The following is a 19,952-nucleotide window of genomic DNA, read 5'->3' as shown; positions in this document are numbered from 1 at the left end:
GAGAGTCCTTGTGTGAGCAGTGCTGCTGTGCAAAGTGGCTTTCATTGCCACGTTCCAGTCCCATGGCTTGGAGCATCTGGGGAGGTTGATCTCCTGTATCCTGACCCTTCTACATGGATGGAGCAGCAGGGGCTGCTCAGCCTCTCTGTGGCTATGGGGCAGTCAGACCTGTGATTGTTAAAAGGGAGAGCTGGTACTGCTTCCCATCCTCACTGTGGGCTGGCATCAAAGGGAGAGACATGGCACTGACCTTGGGGTTCCACTCTTGGGGTGGGCACAGTGTCACCCATCTCCATCCTGCTGTGTACTCCCTGAGTGTGGATGTGACCAAGCAGCAGAGTGCTGTCAGCAGCAGGAAGGATGCTTGGGAACAGAGGGGTTTGATGGTCCTGGGATGAAGGCAGTGTGGTGGCCAGGCCACCAAAACTGTCCTTAACACTGGAGGGCATGGCAGTGAGGTTTCACAGAATGATGGGGGCTGGAAGGGACCTCTGGAAAGTGAGTCAAATCCCCCTGCCTGAGCAGGTTCACCCAGAGCAAGTTGCACAGGATGGCATTCAGGCAGGTTTGGGATGTCTCCAGAGATGGAGATTCCACCACCTCTCTGGGCAGCCTGTTCCAGGGCTCCACCTCCCTCAACAGAAAGAGGCTCCTCCTCATGTTTACATGAAGTTTCCTGCATTCAGGTTTGTGTCCCTTACCCCTCGGTGCTGCCTCCTGCCACCCAAACTGGAGCCTTGCTGGCTGGTGTGGGGTGGAATCAGGAGCAGAGGGGATCGTCACTGCCTTGTGGGAAAAATGTGGTGTTCCAGCAGCCAGAGGGCTGCAGGCACAAACAAGGTCAGCAGAGCTATTAATAAAGCCAGGGCCTGCCCAAGTATGTGGCACTTGAGAGAGCAACTTGTTCAGCCAACAAATGGAGTGAGACAGGACCTGGGGGCCTCAGCTGAGCTTTCCAGCCCGGCAGGAAAGTGCAGGGCAGTGGCTTGGGAGCAGTGGGGAAAGGTTATCCCAAAGTTTGGGCTGGAAGAATAGGTTTGATGACTGTGGTTCATGGCTTGCTGGCAGAGAGCAGGTAAGCATGGTCTGATGGCCTTGGGTCCAAGAACATCATTTGTGGGGGAAATAGGGGTGCTGCATATTGAACCTCCCCTACAGCCTGTTCCTCCTGTGGGCTCCTCTCCAGCTGGCTGCACACCCAGGGCTGGGTGTTTGGGTGCCATGCTGGAGCTGTTGGGGTGCTGAAGTGGTAGTCCAGAGCTGGTGGATGCTCCTCTGGTGGCAGTGGCTGTGAAACTCAACCCAAAGCTCAGCGTCTGGTTTTGAGCTGCACCCCCAGGAGCGGTTGGAGAAAAGCAGGGAGAGCTCTGCTGCTGGCCCTCACCTCTTGGGTAGGAGAAAAGCCTGCTGTGAAGCTGTTCAGGCTCCTCCTTGCTTGAGCACATTTCAAAACTCCTGTCCCACAGCAGAATCACAGAATGGTAGGGGTTGGAAGGGACCTCTGGAGATATCAAGTCCAAGCCCCTTGCCAGAGCAGGATCACCTAGAGCAGGTTGCACAGGAATGCATCTGGGTGGGTTTTAAAAGCCCGCAGAGAAGGAGACTGGAGAGGCTGAGGCTGATGTTTTGCCCATGCCTGGCTGCAGAGACACCATCTGGGTTTTTTCTGTCCAACTGGAAGGAACACAATTAGGGAGAGGTTCCTCACATCCTGCTATTTATAACTCAGAGGGCTCGCAGAGCATCTGTCCCTGCAGCTCCAGGCAGGGCTGCCTCAGCTCAGGGCTGTGCCAGAACCTCCATGCTGGGGTGATTTCCTTCTCTTTTTCTCCTGGATGGTCCCAGATGGAGCTGGAGGGAAGTTTGTACCTGGGACTTGTAACTTGTCACTTTACAAGGTCATCAAATAGTTGCTCTCTGACACCTGAACTGATTCCTGAATCTTTTGCAAGGAGTTGGCCCTGGTCTGGGTGACAGAAGCTGGAGGAGAGCCTCAGAGGGACCTTGTGGTGCTGCCTTTCCCACTTTCCCCCTCTTGCTCATCTCCTACAGCTTTTGAGGACAGGAATCCCTTGGGGCTGATGGAGTTGCAAGTCCAGGGCTGTGTAATACAGCTGGGTGGAAGAAGTCTAGGGGCTCTATGGAAAAAAAAACCCAAACCTTCCTAAGTGTGTGGAATCATGGATCAGCTGAAGCCCAGTGAGAAATGGTTGGGCCTTCAGCACCTGTGTTTGTGGTTGTACTTGCAGGTAGCTTTGTTGGCAAAATAAAGTAAGAATTTAAACACTTGGAGCTCCTGGCTCTTTGTAGCAAAAGTCAAAGTGGCCTTTGGGTGCAGTGGAGGTGGCAGGACAGTGGGTGAGCTCCAGCATGCCCTTAGGAGGTTGCTCACTCAAGGGTGAAGGCCCACCAGAAGCTAATTGCTGTCAGTTGTGCCCTTTGACCCAAGCAGAGCTGCTGTTTGCTTGCCAAAGCTCAAACCTCCACCCTGCCCTGGGTGTGCTGGGGTGAGGGAGAGCAGAAGACTTCCCCATTTGGGTCTTAGCTTGTGTTGGGCACCTGAAGCTGCTCTGGGCTGATAAATAAAAGAGTAAAACTCAAACCAAAAAAGATCTCTCTGTAGCTTCCAGGAAGATAAACTGGATGTGCTGGAGGTCACTGCTTTTATTGGAGGTAGTTGTGAACCACAAGAGAGAGAAGGAGGCAGCTTCCTTGTTGCTTGAAAAATGACTTTTGGATAGGAACTGGCACCTGAAGATGACAACAATCCAGCAGTGGGTGCCTAAACAGGCTATGGAAACAGATCTGGTGAGGTCTGGTCCTCACTCTGCAAACTTTGTTGGGTTTTGGGTGGGAAATCACCTGTGGGAGGCTGGAGCTGCAGGAACAGGCAGTGCAAATCCAAGGTGATGGCTTCAGCTTGCTCCTTTACTTCCACCAAGAGGCAGAGAAGATGCCACTTAGATGTTGATGAGCTATTAGCATAGTGCCAAGGGAGTAAAACAAAAACACGATTAGGGAGGCCAGAGGGAGCCTAGAAATGGTGATGGAAGCAGCTTCCCAGCTCTCTGGTGGGGCCAAGGTAGGAGACCTGGAGAGGAGTCATCTGCTGTGCTGGTGCCAGACTCTTGCTGCCCAAAAGGCTGTGGAAGGAGATGTTCTGCACTCAGCTATGTCAACTATTTTCTCTATATAAATAAAATCTCTCTGAGATGAAACTGAGCCAAAGCAAGGCAAGGGGAGGAGGGAGGGGGAGGGAAGGGAGATGGGAAGCCTTTGGGAAAAAATGGGGGAGTTGCTTTTTTGTAAACAAACCAAGCTGGTGGTAGAGAGCTCCTGCCACGGTAGTGTGGGAGGACAGAAATCCCTGGGTTCATGAAAACTGGAGGGTCTGAGGTGGGAAGATGAAAGGGGTGTTTGCAGCCATCACCTTCAGCACAGGCATCCTCCCTTTGAGAGCATTACCCCCCACCACAGAACCCTAGAATCCAAGAAATAATTGGGTTGGAAGGCACCATCAAAGGTCATCTGGTCCAATGCCCGCCCCCCTGCAGTCAGCAGGGACATCGACTAGATCAGGTTGCTCAGGGCCTCATCGAGCTTGACCTTGAATGTCTCCAGGGAGGGGGCCTCCAGCACATCTCTGTGCAACCTGTTCACAAAGAGCTTTTTCCACTTGGCAGCTGCAGCTGTTGTTTTTCAGGCTGTCCTGTGCCTGGGACCTGGCTGGCACAGGGTGCTGGAGACATAAACACACCCTGCATGGCTCAGGGAGGATGTGTGAGGAATAAATGAAGTACAAAGTGTGGTGTGGACACCCTGGAAAGCCCTTTGGTGCACTCCCAGCCTCAGCTTCCTCTACCCCCTGTCAGAGCTGCCTGCACAGCTTCCTCCCATCTTCTGGTATTCCTGAAGTCCCTAAATCCAGGAGGTAGCTGAACTGGACTGCATGCTTCTGGGCAGACAGGCTGGGATAGAGCTCAGTGGAGACCTGGAGATGCTCTGGGCTTTACATTGTCCTGTCATAAATCTCACCCACACATCCTCCCAGCCCAAACAGTTTCTCAGGCTGACTGTGGCTGAATGTGCAGCAACTGTTCATAGAATCATTTTGGATGGAAAAGACCTTTAAGATCATCAAATCCAAGCATTACCACCCCAAAGCTGCTTTGTTCTTTGTTTCTACCCCACTTGAACTCAATGAGGGTGAGGAACAGCTTGGTCTCCACAGCTTAGTTCTACCAAACTCCACACTGAAGTCTTACTTGAGCCAGGTGAGACTTGAGCCAGGTTTCAGCCCCCCACCCAACACAACTATAATAAAGGAGGTGAAAGGCCAGGCTGCTGAATAAGCTAAAAGACCAGGATGGAAGAGGAAAAAGCAGAAGGATTGCATTTCCTTTTGGGAAGTGGAGCTGGAGGAGATGTCCTCCTTCCTTCTGACCTTCTCAGGTGCTGTTATGGTGCCAGCTGCGTTTATTACACTCACTTGATGAAAATTAGGAGATGATGCATCGGTTGCAGGAAGCAATCATGCAAAATCCCCAAGCTTTGATGTTCCCCAGGATGCTTCATTCAGCAGCCAAGGCAAAATGCAGAGCCTGTTCCCCAGCAGATTAACCTGAAGCAAACCAATGCCTGTGTTTCAGGTCAGGTGGCAGCTCCAGCCTCTCCTGCCTGATCTGTTTGCATCCCATAGGGAATGGTGGCTGCTTCTTGGTTGCCCCTCTGCCACACACCTATAGCCACAAGTACCCTGCTGGCTCCAGGGCTCCAGCAAAGAGTTGTCCCAGAGGACACCCTGGTGAGCCTCACCACACAATAAAACAGTCTGTAATTAAGAGCAAGGACAGCAAATGCTGCAAATCAGAGAATCATAGAATTGTGTGAGTTGGAAAAGACCTCTGAGATCATCCAGTCCAACCATCAAGCCAACCCCACCATGGCCAATAAACCATGCCCCCAAGTGCCATGGCCACAGGTTTCTTGAAGCCCTCCAGGGATGGGGACTCCTCCACCTCCTTGGCAGCCTGTTCCATTGCCTGATTCTCCGATCCCTACCTGCACAAGGGTGCTTCCTCCAGGGACTCAGTCACGTCACCATCTTGCTGAGGGGCTACAACCTCCAGGGTGACAGTGACCAGTTCTGGGGGCTTACTGGGATGCCCCAAACCCTTCAAGCATCATTTAGTGCTGATTTAGTTATCAGGCTGAAGATCTGCTTTTCGTTGACAAGGGGTTTAGCTGGAGGCAGAAGTGGTCAAGCAAGGGAATGTAGAGGAGGAGGCTGAGGAGAGACCTTCTGGCTCTCTACAACTCCATGGAGGAGGTTTGAGCCAGGTTTGGGTCAGTCTCTTTTTCCCAAGGAACAAGCAGTATGGCAGGAGGAAACGGCCTCAAGCTGCACCAGGGGAGGTTTAGGTTGGATATTAAGAAAACCTTCCTCACCAAAATGGTTGTTAAGCCTTGGCCCAGGCTGCCCAGGGCAGTGGTGGTGTCTCCACCCCTGGAGGGACTTCAAAGCCGTGCAGATGTGGTGCTGAGGGACATGGCTTAGCGATGACCTGGCAGTGTTAGGCTTACAGTTTGAGTCCCTCTTAAAGGTCTTTTCCAACCAAAGCAATTCTGTGAGACAGGAGACCCCTGTCCACTGCTGTCTCTGGCTCACCAACCCCCATGTGTTCCCCTGCCCCACACCCCAAGCCATGGAGCAGCAGCCTTTCCAAGGAAGCCATGATGCCGGCTGACCTTCCATCCTCTCCCTTTGCCTCCCCCATCCCTTCCCCCTGTGGAATTTGGCTTGCCTTGCCTACAAAGCAAGCAGCCAGCATGTCCTGGGAACCAGTTTCCTACGCAAAGGCCAAAATTCAAGTTTATTGTGGGTGCCACACTCCCACCCACCCTCCAGTTGCCTGTCATCTGCTGGACCCACCACACCCCAGCCCTCAGCAGCGGCTTGGTGCCCAGGCATCTCCTCACCAGTGGATGCTCTGCTGCAGAAGCACTTATAAATTAAGGATTTGATTATTTTTTTTCTCATTGTCCCTGCTAGGAGTCATCATAAAGAGGGTTGTTGTAGTTGCCCCAGGAGCCATAGTCGTGGTCATCCAGAAGCCTGCCGTAGGAGGAGTGCCTGCCAGGGGAAAGCAAACCAGGCAGTGTCACCAGTTGGAGTGGTTTGTGAGTTAATTCTACTCTAGGGTGACCAACAAAGGAAAGCATGCAAGTCCTCACTAAGTCAAGCTTTGGGGTATTTTAGCAGGAATGTGGTGGGCTGAAAACTCCCCCCCAGCATTCTCACTGTTTCCCTTTTTACACCCAATAGTGATTTAGTTACACTCTGCCACTTTCTGTTCAAGATCCGTGGAACATTTTAAAAGGTACAGCCTAAAACTACCACAAGGCAGTACCAGGACACAAAATAAGCCCAGGTAGGATTTTGCCCCCAGTGAACCAGACTGGAACATCCTGGGGAATTAAAAAGACCTTTGCTGGTCTCAGCTGGCAGCAAAGCCTCATTCCAGCTGCTTCAGTGCTGCTGTTCATTGTCTAAGCTATGGTGAGCCCCCGTGGCAGCAGCTTGCCCTGGGGATAATTACTGGTTATGACTGTGCTGAGCAGCATCTCCAGCAGCTGAGGGAGGCTCCTCTAAAAGTGAGGAAGAAAACCAGCAACCAGCTTCTTCCATACAGATGTGGTGGGAAATGCAGCCGTGCTGGGGCAAGGGGCTGCCCGGCACTCTGCTGGCCGTGGGCACAGCATCACCCCAGGGCTTTGCCCTTGAGTAACACCTAAGAGGGGCTTCAACCTCGGGGTGGGGGTCCACAGCTCAAGCATCCCACCAGGCAAGCACCCCAAAAGAGCCTCACCTGATCTTGAGGTATGCTGCTGCTCCAAAAACCAGCACCACGACCACGATGACTGTCACGGTTATGGCCACGACGCTGCCTGTGGAGGGTCCATCAGAAAGGGCAGTGCTCAGCTCCCAGCCCCAGAGCACCCACCCCACACCCCAGATGCTCCCAATACACCTTTACTAGTCACCTCTGGTGGAGGGCAACACTCCCTCACTGCTCCCCAAAGCTCCTGTGAAGGATGCTGGACATCCCTCTGTTTTCACAGGTGGCTTTGGGACAAGAAACATCTGGGCTTTGCTTGATGGCCATGGACTCACACCTTGATGGGAGCATCAGCACCAGCCAGTGTTTAGTGGTGAGCTAATGCTAGAAGATGCTCCAGAACCTTCCATTTCCTGACCTTATGAAGCACTTTAAGCCATTTGAGCTTGCAGAAGAGGATGAGTGAAAGCTAGTGTCAGCTTAGTGAGGTCTCCAGGAGGGAGAACAAAAACCTACATCTTCCTAAGCCAGGCTGCACCCACTGGCCAGGTACCTGCTCCCTTACACCCTTCAGTGTTTCAACTCACAGTTGTGCCTGAGGTTTTCATTCACATCTCCAAGCAACAGAGGTGTGGTACCTACAGCTCCTTGTCTCCACTGCTGGAGCAGATGCCATAGGCTCCTCAAGGAGAGCTCAGCTTTTGCTGAGTGGTGCTCCCAGAGGTTGACCATTTCTTCCTTTCCATTTTGGGGGTGAGGCTGGGGGTCTGCCCCTCTTATCTAAGCACCTTTAGGCTGACATTATACCTGCATATGGGGAGTGGGGGTGCTCACCTGTGCTCAAGGCCCGTGGGACCTCTTCCATGATGACTCCAGTGGACAGGGTGGTTTTGCTGTTGGCTGTGGCTTCAGCTGCAGTGGGGCTCATCACAGTCACTGGGGGGGACTTTGGCTCTGTGGCCAGGCTTGATGCCATGGCCATTGTCTCCACAGGAGGAACATCCTTGGTCAGTGCTGGTGTCTGGGTGGTGCTGGGGTTCATGAGCACAGGTGTTGGGGACAAGAATGTCCCAGGGGATGAGTACAGGTCAGTGGTGGGCAGGGAGGAGGAGGCTGATGCAGGTATACCTGGGAGGCTGGAAGCTGCCCCGAGCTCTGTTGTGTCCCTTGTCAGGCTGGCAGTGTTTGCTGTCCAAAGCTCTGGGGCTGTCTCCGAGTTTGATGGCACCAAGTTGGGGTTGGAGGCTACAGATGGGCTGTCTGCTGTGGTGATGGAGCTCACAGGGGCAGGAGTGGGGGACAGTGCAGCTGTGGTGGTGGCATTGTGGTTAGCCCCCTCCACTGGCCCAGAGGACATCCCATCTTCAGCAGATTCTGTGGGCATAGGCAGCAAGGGCTGGCCAGGAACTGGTGTGGAGACAGCAGCATCCTTGAAGACTGGGACCTCTAGAATCCCCTCAGAGGAGAAGGGAGGGCTGGTGGGGGCAAGTGGCAGTGCTGCAGAGTCATCACCCAGCCCTGGGAGTGAGACAAAGAAGTATTAACCACAGGAAAATCCTTGGGGCAGCCTGGGCTTTGCATGAACACTGAAGAGATTGGGAATGAAGCTAGAAGGAAGTTTGTAGGTTTTAAAATGCTGAGAGCCACCTAAAAAACAAAGAGCTGGGAAGCCTCTGCATAGCTGAGGGTGAGCTTTAAACCAGACCAGTTGCCCCACCATGTGTCAGCACCATTTTCCTCTAAGACTGAGATCCCCCAAGCAGCTCCTCCGTCTTCCCAGCACCTCCTCCCAGCAGAGCAGTGAGCTCCTCCCCAGCAGCAGCCACCCTGCAGCTGGCAGTGACAACACAAAACACTCCTTTCTCCTCTCCCCCCATTTCCTTGTGCATTCATTCATTTGTCTCCCTTCCTTAGCATCAAGATGAGTCATTTTTTCCCCTGTCCCCACCAGCAGACTCCTGGGGCTTTTTTACCCCCCACCCCCTTTTCTACTCTGTAGGGCTAAACTCAGCACTGGGCCAGCCCCAGAAGCTCCACCAGCATGGTTAAGCTAAGAAGATTGTGCTGACATCAGGAGGGATTTTCACTCCCAGGTATTCACTTATTTACATTCCCAGGGCATCCCAAGTCCAGCACTGGGAAAAGCAAGAACTTGCTCTGGTGTCAACAAGCCTCAATGAACTATTTAGGAGCTCGAAGGATAAAAAACACCAAAAGATTGATTTTTGTGGGAACCCTGAGGCCAAACAGGGTCTAGAGACAGAAGCTTACATCTTGTATAAATGAGAAACAGCAGCACAGACAACTCTCATGGTAGCTCTTTGTGAGCAGGAGCTTGCAGATCATTCATGGCTGAGCATTGCTGGTGGGTACATAAGGGTCTCCTCCCCATCACCAAGCTACCCCCACCCCCAAGGAGATGCTGCCAACCACCACAGCCAAATCTGCTCTGTGTCCCCCCACCAAGTCAAACTGCAAAGCCACCCATGCAGGTGACGCCCAAGACAACAAGGAAGGACCCAGCTTGCACTAGAGGTGTTGTAGATGGGATGGAGATGCTGCTGGCCCACCATGCAACTCCTACTGCACACAGAGCTGCACCAAGAGACAGTGGTGTGTGGGAAGGACTCTGGATTGGGAGCAGGGGCTGTGCAACATGGAGTTCCTCACTGCTAAGCTCCCAGGAGAGCATTCCAGGGCACAGTCAGCATCTCATGCTGAAGAAGAGAGGGAAACAATTAGAGCATAGAGATGGCAGGCTGCAGCCCCAGTGAGCAGGGACTGTGCCATGGGTTTGGGTGTTTGCAGCCATCAGCGCAAAGAGAAGGCTGCAGGAGGCTCATACAGCTTCACTCAACCTGCACACCCTCTGTGGAGGAGGACAGCAGAAGGGACATCTCAGCCAAGAGCTTCCAGCTCACTGCAGCACTGTGTGTGTGTATCACACCTCTCATGGAGGCATCTTCTGCCTAGAAACCTCAAGCATACCCTTGGCCAAGGATTTAAAGCCAGCTCTAGGGCATGGCTTCTGCTAGAGCCCGTGGCAGGCAGGAGCACGAGGCCCTGGCATATTTAACCCCACTGGTGGGTTTTTTTTTCTGGCAATCATAGAATTCTTGTGGTTGGGAGCGACCTTTGAGATCATCAAGTCCAGCCAAGATACTCCTGCTTCCCAAGCAGAAAGGTCTGGGAGCTGGGCTTGAGGCCATAGGTGCTCTTCTCCCAGGGACAGGCACTTGGGAGATGCCTCTGAGCTTTCAGCTTCCTCGGGCTCTGGTTCTGTTGAGGCACAAGGCTGGTAGACCTTAGGATAAGGGAGAGGAGATGGATGACAAGCTGGAGTCTGGTTACCACCTGGCTCAGCTCCCAGCCCAAGCACAGCAGCAGGACAGCACCCGGGCATCCCACCCCCTCCTGCCCAGTTTTCCCAAGCACCCCAGGCTCCTGCAAAATTCCTGCTGTCACCAAGGCACTCTGATGCCTCCTGAGCCCGCAGGATCTGCTTGAACTTTGGAGGCAAACCGATGGGGACCTCAGAAAGCTGGCAGTGCTGCTGGCCAGGGTGAGTCAGGGAGTTTCTGCTAAGATCCAAGGGGTATACGTGCAGAGGGTGAGCCGAAGCTGGCTGCAGGGACAATCCCTGGCCGTTGGCTGAGCACGCCCAGCCAAGCAGGTCACAAGTCACAGGGCCATCTCCCAGGGGAGCAAGCATGGCTGAAGGCAGCACACTGCTCAGCTCAGCCCTGCTTGTCCTCATCTCCTGCTCCTGCATGGCGGTTGCCAGCCAGGCTTTGGCTTCCAGTTCGTTAGTGCTGCATTAATCTCTGCCTTTGCCAGCCCTCTTCTTCCCCCAAGCCATCATCTCCAGCAGGTTGTCTGGAACCCAGCAAACGCTCCAGGGTCCAGCTCTCACAGTCTTTTGCACTGCCAGAAAAGCCCAGCTGGGACCCAGAGGCAATGCAGGCTGCTGCTCAAGTGGGGCAAGGTAAAGGGGCAGAAAGGAGCTGGCTGAGGAACCCCTTGGCTGATGGACCCTCATGTTCTCTGCACCCAGCTCATGGACAAGCCTGCCCCTAGGCAGCTGGGCAGCCAGAGGAGCACCCAGCTTGTCTGCAAGCCCAGTCCTCTACCAACACATCTGAAAAGGAACAGAAAAGCCAAGGTGGGGGTTCCCTTGTTTCTCCAACACCTGGTCTGTAGGAGCTGCAGGTGTGAGCTGGGCCAGAGCAGAGCATGGAGGCAAGGGACAAAACCACCACCATGAAACTTCTTTAGGGCCACATGACTTCAAAGGCTAAAAATCCCCTCAAGCAGAGGTTTTCAGAGGGACTGAAGGACATTCACTGTCAAAGGATGCCAAGCATAGCTCAGCCAGGAGGAATTTGCTCATCTAATGCACTTAAGGCAGTTGACCACCCCGCTGGAATCTGGCTCAGGGGCAGGCAGGGGACTGCCAGGACAAGGTAACTGCCTCAGAAAGCAGCACTGTCACACTTCACAGCCCCACATCAGCTTTGAGAGGTCCTTTTGTCTTGCCTAGGAGCATGGCAAAGAGCCAAGAGGAGAAAAACCTAACTCCTATCACTCAAATATCTTGTCCTTGGGGATTATTAACCCTACTGACCTGCCCCCCTAAGGAATGAACCATCCACCTGCTGGATTACCTCACTCTCTTCTCTGCATGCTCTTCTCTTGGCTTCTGTAAGCCACACAAAAGTGGAGGTCTCAGCCTGGCAGAAGCTGGAAGCTTCCTGTGCTGTGCTTGGGAAGCAGCTGCCTGAGCTGGGCTGGCAGCCTCTCCAGCAGTGTCTCTCTCAGGCACTCCAGAAGCAATCACAGCAAGCTTTGAAATTGTGCTGCCAGCTGAAAAGCAGCATTAAAAAAAAAGACAAGAGAACATCTCCAGCCTCAGTGAATGACATCAGATGGAGCAGCTATGCCACAGCAAACAAACATCCACTGATAAGGCAGAGATGGAGCTTTTAACAAGCTTCTCTTCGTGACTCATCACATCTGATGTAACTACCAGAAGGTCCACATGACCTCATCAACACAACACATGCCTGCTCTCAGTCTGAATTAACCAAGGCACCCAGAACCCCAGCTGCAGTAGATGGTGCTCCTCTGGCAGCCAAAGTCCCAGAGATAATGAGTTTCTGCAGCATTAATATGATTTCTTCTCCCTCCCAGCAGCCTCTCCTGCCTGCACTCACTCAAGGAATCTGCCCAGCCTTTCTGATCAAGATTTATAACACCATAAGAAGAAGCTACTGCAACTAACAGGTCTGTTGGGCACCCACAGCATTGGGGTGCCCAAGAGCAGTGAGGTTGGGCACTGCTTTCCAGGCTAGCTCAGCAGCTTCTTCTGGGACAGAAACCACCATAAGCATAGGACCAAGACCATACTGAAGCTGAAGTCCACAGTAACCTCACTGGATACCCACCATACCCATCCAGAACAGACAAAGAAGGATGCTGGCACAGCCCCACCCTCTGCTTAAGACAAGAGGACACATGAAGTTCTAGGGTCAACACAAGAAACAATCAGAAGAAGCATCAGAACATCACCACAGACAAAAGAAGACTAAGTTAGAGTCAACCCACTCACAACACAGGTCCAAAAGTCCTCCACTGTACAACCACCATTGCTGAGCTTGATAGAGCTCTTGGTCTTAGCCCAGTGGGTACATGGGTTCCTAGTGAGGCATGTGGGGGTGATCAGAGGCTGTTAGCACAGCTGGGAACTCCAGCTGGTGGCTGGAGCTGTGTCCTGTCTGTGTAACATTGCTAAGGGTGTGGGAAAACCACCATGGACGATTGGTTGTGGGTGGTGGTACTGGTGAGGGGAAACATCTACCCTGGGATGAGTTCTTCTTTTAGCTTTATTTAGAGGAGCAACTGGACCCTCAGGTGTAAGGTAAGTTGGTTGGCTCACTCTGGGTGATGTGTTTGGTGGTGCACAACCTTCTCTGACCTTCTGCAGGTCCTGCATTCTGCTGCTTCTCACCGAGTCACAATGACAGAGTAGCCCTGACCTCTCTGACCCTGCAGCACGTGGTGGCTTACAACCAGGGGAGTGATGCAGAGCAATAAAACAATTCCTCTTTAAATACAGGCCAAGAGCTTCCTGTTTGTGACCTCATTGGCTTGCTTTTGGTTTCTGTGGCTGGGGATTCCCATCTCTTGTGCTGGGTTTCTGCAGGTGCCTTCCCCCCTTGCTCATGCTCAGGTGTAGCTTTCATGGAAGGAACAGCAATTCCTTCACAGCTGTAGAACTGTTACCATCTGGCTGTAAATGGCTACAGGTCTCCTCGTGGGGGCTGAAACTGAACAAAGCTGGGTTTGGCTTTGGGCTCAACTTGTCCTCCAAGCTATTCAGCACTGGGGCTTGCCTCACCTTCTCTGCCACCATGTGATTTGGTCTTTGGTGGTGATCATTTTCCTCCCCTTGTTAGAGAGGTCCATCTGCAGTCAACGGGGGTCTGACTAAGCTCTGCACTGATCTGAGAGAAAGAACAGGAGCATGCAAACACTTTGAACCTGTGTTTCTATTCTCCTAAGCCACTGTTGCAGAGCCCTACCTCCTTGTCCCAAAGAAATAAGGGTGATAGGAATATTTGGAAGTAGCTCTGCAGGAGCTAAGCTCTCTCTCAGACCCAGCAAACTTTCCATGCTCTCCCAGAGGCAGCACTCAGCTGGTTAGGCACTGTGAAATCGTAAATCTTGGCCACCTCTGGCTGCTGCTGAGCTTCAATTAATAAACTAGGGCCAGCATGGTGGCTCTCCAGGTCTCTAGCAAAGCTCCAGCACTGCAGGTGTGTGTTGGTGACCTCTAACACTAGCAGGAGCAGCCCTGGATGATATGCTGCTTCTTTAGTGCCTGCTCAGCTCCTGCTGCATCACCTCTCAACATCAGGTTGTGGTGGTATAAAACCAGATGCAGGAGGAGGAAGAGCCCAAGTGGGACAGCCAAGAAGCATCATCAGCATCATCAAGGTAAAAGACAAAGCTGAAGGAAGAAGTCAAGGCCACCAGGTCAGATGAATCTGCAGTTGCTCTGATTTAGTGGTGAGCTGAGCTGGCTTCCTGCATGATTACTTTTCTTCTGCTGCATGGTCATTAAGTGGTTTAGGTCTAATTGCTCCAAAGCATGAGATTTTCCATAGCTAAGAGAAACAGCTACACAATGGAAATCAGCATGATATCTCCACATGTCCCTCACCATCCAGAGGCCCCATCCCTGGGGAAGAAGCTGTCCCAAAGATGCTGCTAGCCAGGGCACTCTGGTGATGTCCCTTGGCAGCCCTCTTTGAGGATGCTGAGGAGCTGCTGCTGAGCAAACCCATCAGTGGCCACCTCCTTGGATCTATGACTTGTACCAACATCTCAGTTAGCTGTCTCTGCAAAATGTAAGGGCAAACTCCAGCACATCAACCTTGCAAGAAGGGGCTCCAAGTGAGATCTTCACTAGCTGGTGGGTCATGGCCTGGCTTGGGAGCAGCAGCTGCTCTTCTCCAGGCTATTGCATAGGAGGAAGGAGCTAACACAGGGGCCTGACTTGCTCTTACACCTTTTTCAGACTCTGAGGAAAGCTGTTGTAAGCTCCTGAGGAACCAGGCAGACAGCTTCACCATCCTGCTGTCTCTGCTCTTCCCAGCTAAAAATGAAATAAAGATGGTTGCCTACATGCTACATAGTCCTTGTGAGCAGTTCCTTCCTCGCCTGAGGCAGGTCCAGGTCCTCCTCAGGCACCCATCTGCCCTGATATCCAAAGTCAGCAGCAAGGGCTGTGGGTTCCCCAGCAAACCCACCCTTCACAGCAGCTGCAGGACTGGGTAGCCCTTCATGTGAAGAGAACATGGTGTTTCCCCTCCCCAGCACTGTGCTGCTTCATCAATCAACTCGTGAAGCCCTTGGTCCTGAAGCCACAATGAAATTGGAGCAGAAAAGAAGGTGAAGAGAAGTTCTTAGAGGTCTTTCTCCTGAATGACAAAGCAACATGTGGCTACTGGGCTGCAGCCAGAGGTGCCTGATCAAGATCAGTGGTGGAAAGCCTCCATGTTCCTGGAGAACCCCTGGCTGGCAGGGCCCTGTGACCTCCTTGGGGTACATTGGCAGGCTGCCACCTCACCTGGTGGCTTTAGCCCTGTTGGAGTGAGCTTTGCCCTCGTTAAGAGCAGCAGTTGACAGCACCAACTCTTCCTGAAATGATTTTTTTGCTTGATTTCAACACAAAATGCTTCCAGATGTTTCATGTTACAGGTTTCAAACAGACCCCTCACGATTCACTTTCCCATCCTGGAGATGGCTCTGGAGCCAGCCAGAAGTGCTGCAAAGAGAGCAGCTCAGCCCAAGTGACAACCCAGCAGCTAACTACTTCTGTCCAGCTGCTAATTGCTGCTTCTAGGAGCAGCTTTTGAGATGCATCCCTTCCATCCTAGCCTTCCCCAGGAGGGGAAGCAATTGGGTTCAGCACAGGATTTTTTTAGCATCTCTGGTATTAGAGGCTGAAGCTGTTGCTCATTTGGCCTGGGTGAGGGGATGAAGAAGTCCCCATCTCCCCTGCCCTTCAGCTCACATATGGTGGAGTGAAGCCAGGAGTGCTCAGAGCTTCTTCTCCATGGCAGCTCAAAGCAGCTGATGGTGCCAGGCTCTGACACCCCACCCCCCCCCCCAAGCAGCTTTTCTCCTCCCCAGAAGCATCTTGTAGAAGCACCCAAAGCCTCTCAAGCAAAAACCTGCCTCTTGCAGGTCCTTTCAAACACTTCAGCTGCTGGCAGGGTGAATTGCTGAAGGGGGAAGAGGGCTTGGGGGTGCACCAACCACTTGTATGGGGTTGGGCATGTCAGGAAAGCAGAGCAGGTTTGGATTTGCATCCAGAGAAGGAGTAATAACAGGATAAAAACTTCCTCATGCAAGATGCTCTTATTTAATTATGTGGCCAGGCAAAGCCCAGCTGTGTTTTCCTCCTAGGCAGTGACGTCCTTGCTACCACTAAGTCCTGAAGAATGAGCTTGGAGCATGTTTAAATCATTCCTTTTGCTTTCTCATGGCTTGATAAATGTATTTTTAAGTATTATTTCTATGGGGACAGAAAGATTTTTGGGCCTTGGGGGTGTTTGGGAGCAGTCTGAGAGGCACAGGACTGTACTCCAGGGAAATTTTTCCCTGCTCCTCTGCCAAGCCTCGCTGGCCTTGGTGCTTCAGAGAGGGATGGTCGTGGGAACAGCTTTGGGTTTGACCTGAGTGCTGGGAAAAGCCCGCCTCCCAACCCCCAAGTGGCTGTGGGCTGGCTCCCAGCAGAGGTTGGTCACTTTCGAATGGGTGGCCAGGCAGAAGATGGTGAAGGAGGTGAACTGCATTCCTGGCATCCTTGTGGAGCAAAATATAGATTCATCCCAGGGATGCAGCTGCCCAGGGAGGTGTTTGAGGCCCTGTCCCCAGACACATTCAAGATCACACTCAGTGTGGCCCAGGGCAATCTGCTCTGATTGGAGGTGTCCCTGCTGACTGCAGGGGGTTTGGACAAGATGACCTTTGAGGGTCCCCTTCCAACCCAATGCAATCTGTGAATCCTCAAATGCATTTGCTGGGAAGGTAGAGAACCAAGAGCTCACTGGCAAACTCCCCTTCACAAGGAGAAGGATCCCTCCCTCCCTCCCTCCCTCCCCTTGCAGCAGTGAGGTCACCTCACAGGGGAAGGTCTCCCACAAGGTGATGTTGTCCAGGGTGCCGGACCTCCTGCAGGCATAGCCTCCCTAGCTGCTGCTTTGGGGAGATGGCTGGGGGGGGCTTTTGCAGGGAGCTCCAAGCCTGAGCCAGCCTGATGCCCTGGCATCACAGAGACTCGGTGCCAGCTCTGCCCAACGTGTCCCTCTTGCCCACATCCCTGTCGCTCGGTTATGCAAGAGCATTTGTCATGGCCTTGAGCAGCCAGCGCCTGGTGGTGTTTATCAAAGCCCAGCTCAGAGCAAGGGGAAACCTGTCATTTGAAAGTGCTCCCTGTCACACCAGCTGGGCACTGACTGAGCTGTCTGCCCTGCCTGGCTTCAGTGATGTCACTTCGGGTGTTCCTGTCAAAGAGGGAGCCTGATACAGCTGAGGGAGGGGGGCAGATGGAAGGGAGATGCCTTTAGCCGGGCGAGGAAAGCTGCAGGGTGTGCAGGAACCTCTCTGCTCGTGGCCAGGATGAGCGATAAATCTCCTTCAAAGCAGCGAAGATGCTGGGCAGAGGGCTGCAAGGCTTGGGGGGGAGACGCTGGTTGTCCCCTGAAGTTGTCCTCCTGCATGCTGCCTACTGGGGACCTCTGCGGGGCAAGGGGTGAGGAAAACGAGGGATGAAGCCCCTCTCACCCAGCCCTGTGAGGGGGTGGGGTGGTGGTTAGGGGGTGGGGAGGGACATGAGTGGGACCAGTGGGAACCAGTAGGAACCAGTAAAAGCCCTTCCTCAGGCATCTGGGCGCCGGGCTGTCCTTGGCAAGGGGGTGACTGCCTTCCTCCCTGTCCCTATCACATCGCTCCCAGCCCCGCAAAGGGGGTCGCCGGTACCCCCCAGCCCCGTAATTCCCCAGCCCTGCAGCGGAGGTGTCCGGTACCCCCCAGCCCGGTGCCCCCAGCTCCGGTGCGGCGGCGGGCACTTACCTGCCGGGAGGAGGAGGAGGGCGAGGAGGAGGCGGCAGCAGCAGCCCATGGTGCCGGCGGGGCTGGCAGCCGCGGTGGGAGGGATGGACAGACAGCCCGACAACCCGGCCCCGCTCCCTGCCCGCCCGTCGCCGCCGCCCCGGTCCGGCCCCCGCCGCCGCCCCCTGCTAGCTCCCGGCGCACAGCGGCACCTGCCGGTACCGGGCACCAGACGGGGCAGCGGCTGCAGGGCATCAGCAGTGGGTATCAGGAGCTGGACAAAGGTCACTGAGCAGTCCATACTGGGATTGACAGGTGGCACCCAGCACTCTGCTCTGGGATGAGGTACTGGGCACCCAGTACTGGTACTGGCTGCCGGGCATCGCACCAGGAGCCAGCCCCAAGAGCGGCACATCGGCCGTGAGGACCAGGCATGGGGAGCTCTTGTCCCAGCTGGTGGCATTGGGTGGGTTCCCAGGGTGCCCAGTGGCACTGTCACTTCTCCCCTCTCCCTCCTTGGGGTCATACTGAGCAGAATTTGGGATTTTAAAGATAAACTTTTTTTTTTCTCTCTTTTCCAGCCTGGAGAAGGCTCCAGGGAGACCTGGTGGCCTTTCAGGACTTACTGGGGACAAACCTTTGAAGAGGTCCTATCGTGACAGGACATGGGGTGGTGGTTTGAAACTAAAAGAGGGAGATTCAGAGTAGAGAAAAGGAAGAGATTTTTTACACTGAGGGTGGTGAGAGCCTGGCCCAGGTTGCCCAGAGAGGTGGTGGATGCCCCATTCCAGGTCAGGCTGTCTGGGGCTCTGAGCAACCTGCTCGAGCTGGAGATGTCCCTCCCGGGGGATTGGACTAGATGACCTTTAAAGATCCCTTCCAACCCAAACCATGCCATGATTCTATGGGATGCTGTGTGTGCACCTTGCCAGGGCATCCCTCTCCCCTTGAAGGAACATGGAGCAGATGTCTCCTCCTGCCGTGGCTGGATGGGAATGTTTCCTCCAGCTCCCAGTGCCCAAGGGATCCAGCCAGGAGGCACCTATGACACAGCAGGAGGTACAAGTGCCATTTTTTTCACCTCTTTCCTTCTGGAAGTGTTTTCAGGCTGAACTCATCTTCTCCAGGCTTTCACATGCTTGCCACAGAGAAGGATGTCCCCAAAGCTGGGCCATGGCCAAGCTGTCTTTCACTGGGGTTACAAAGCCATCTCCTCTGTCACATTGTGTGGCCTTTTCTTGGGATGGATCCTGGCTCCAGGCCCAAAACAGTAGGACACAAAATCCAAGTCATCTGGCTTGGATGGTGGCTGCCTTGTCACACATAGAATTGGGCAGCATCAGCATCTCAGATCTCCTTGAAACCTTCTCTCCACTTGGGAGGAGGAAAAGTAATGCCCTTATTGCTGCAGGAGCTTGGTGCTGTGGGAACCATGTGATAATTTCCCTCCCAGTGGACTCCCATCCACTTTTTGGACTTTCTTTTGCAGGAGGTGCTGTATGAGTCCTTGGGCAGCAGGAAGTTGCCAAAGAGAGGGCAGAGCTGGGCACGGCTGCTGCTCCTCACCATGGAGCTGGGTGCAAATCCAGAACCTCGGGTGGGCTCCAGGATGCCAAGGACTGCGGGAGGCTTTCAATATCCCTGCCAGGAACGTCCTTGGGCTCCAGCTGCCATCTGCTGGTCACCTCTGGCTGGTTTCCTCTGCTTGGCCACCTCTCCTGATCACAGCTGCCTGGTCTCATCAGTACGGACACCTCTGCCTGGTCTCATGGTCACAGCTGGGGAGGGGTCTGGAGCACAGCCCTGTGAGGAGAGGCTGAGGGAGCTGGGGTTGCTTAGCCTGGAGAAGAGGAGGCTCAGGGGAGACCTAATTGCTCTCTACAACTACCTGAAGGGAGGCTGTAGCCACGTGGGGGTTGGTCTCTTCTTTCAAGCAACCAGTACCAGAACAAGAGGACACAGTCTCAAGCTGTGCCGGGGAGGTTTAGGCTGGATATTAGGAAGAAGTTCTTCTCAGCAAGAGAGATTGGCCATTGGGATGTCCTGCCCAGGGAGGTGGTGGAGTCACCGTCACTGGAGGTGTTTAGGAAGAGCATGGATGAGGCACTTGGTGCCATGGTTTAGTTGATTAGATGGTGTTGGATGATAGGTTGGACTTGATGATCTCAAAGGTCTCTTCCAACCTGGTTAATTCTATTCTTCTCTTCTCTTCTCTTCTCTTCTCTTCTCTTCTCTTCTCTTCTCTTCTCTTCTCTTCTCTTCTCTTCTCTTCTCTTCTCTTCTCTTCTCTTCTCTTCTCTTCTCTTCTCCTTCTACTTGGTCTCAAGGCTACCTCTGTCTTGGGACTGCAGCTCTTTTAAAATCTCCTTAGAGTGCTTTTTCTGTCCAGTTTTGCCCAGTTATGAGGGATGCCAAAGGGAGATCATTTTCTTTTGGTAGGCAGAAGGACTTTTGCTGCCTTTGCCCACTCCACCGGGGTGAAGTCAGCTCCTC

The 19,952-nt window shown here is 53.4% G+C and overlaps 1 protein-coding gene across 1 annotated transcript; it reads right to left on the bottom strand.

Annotated features, from left to right (window-relative positions):
* Positions 1-5,839: 5,839 nt before the first annotated feature.
* Positions 5,840-17,583, bottom strand: PARM1 (prostate androgen-regulated mucin-like protein 1). The gene is made up of 4 exons (XM_068153821.1): positions 17,481-17,583; positions 7,674-8,357; positions 6,870-6,948; positions 5,840-6,133 (listed from the first exon to the last, which is right to left on the bottom strand). Exons 1-4 carry the CDS (start codon positions 17,527-17,529, stop codon positions 6,049-6,051), a joined length of 897 nt encoding a protein of 298 aa, XP_068009922.1. The 5' UTR covers positions 17,530-17,583; the 3' UTR covers positions 5,840-6,048.
* Positions 17,584-19,952: the final 2,369 nt, after the last annotated feature.

This window comes from Melanerpes formicivorus, unplaced genomic scaffold (genome assembly GCF_026170545.1).
Source record: "Melanerpes formicivorus ecotype bairdi unplaced genomic scaffold, bMelFor1.0.p_v2 SCAF_27, whole genome shotgun sequence".
Lineage (NCBI taxonomy): Eukaryota > Metazoa > Chordata > Aves > Piciformes > Picidae > Melanerpes > Melanerpes formicivorus.
This window is presented reverse-complemented; position numbering and strand designations above follow the sequence as displayed.

Bases quoted from the DNA above. Each gene is read 5' to 3' on its own strand.
- PARM1 (XM_068153821.1), bottom strand. From the start codon at position 17,529: ATGGGCTGCTGCTGCCGCCTCCTCCTCGCCCTCCTCCTCCTCCCGGCA. The intron at 6,949-7,673 runs GTGAGCACCCCC...GACCCTCCACAG, and splicing joins CCCACGGGCCTTGAGCACAG to GCAGCGTCGTGGCCATAACC. The intron at 6,134-6,869 runs GTGAGGCTCTTT...TTCCCCTGGCAG, and splicing joins GCAGCATACCTCAAGATCAG to GCACTCCTCCTACGGCAGGC.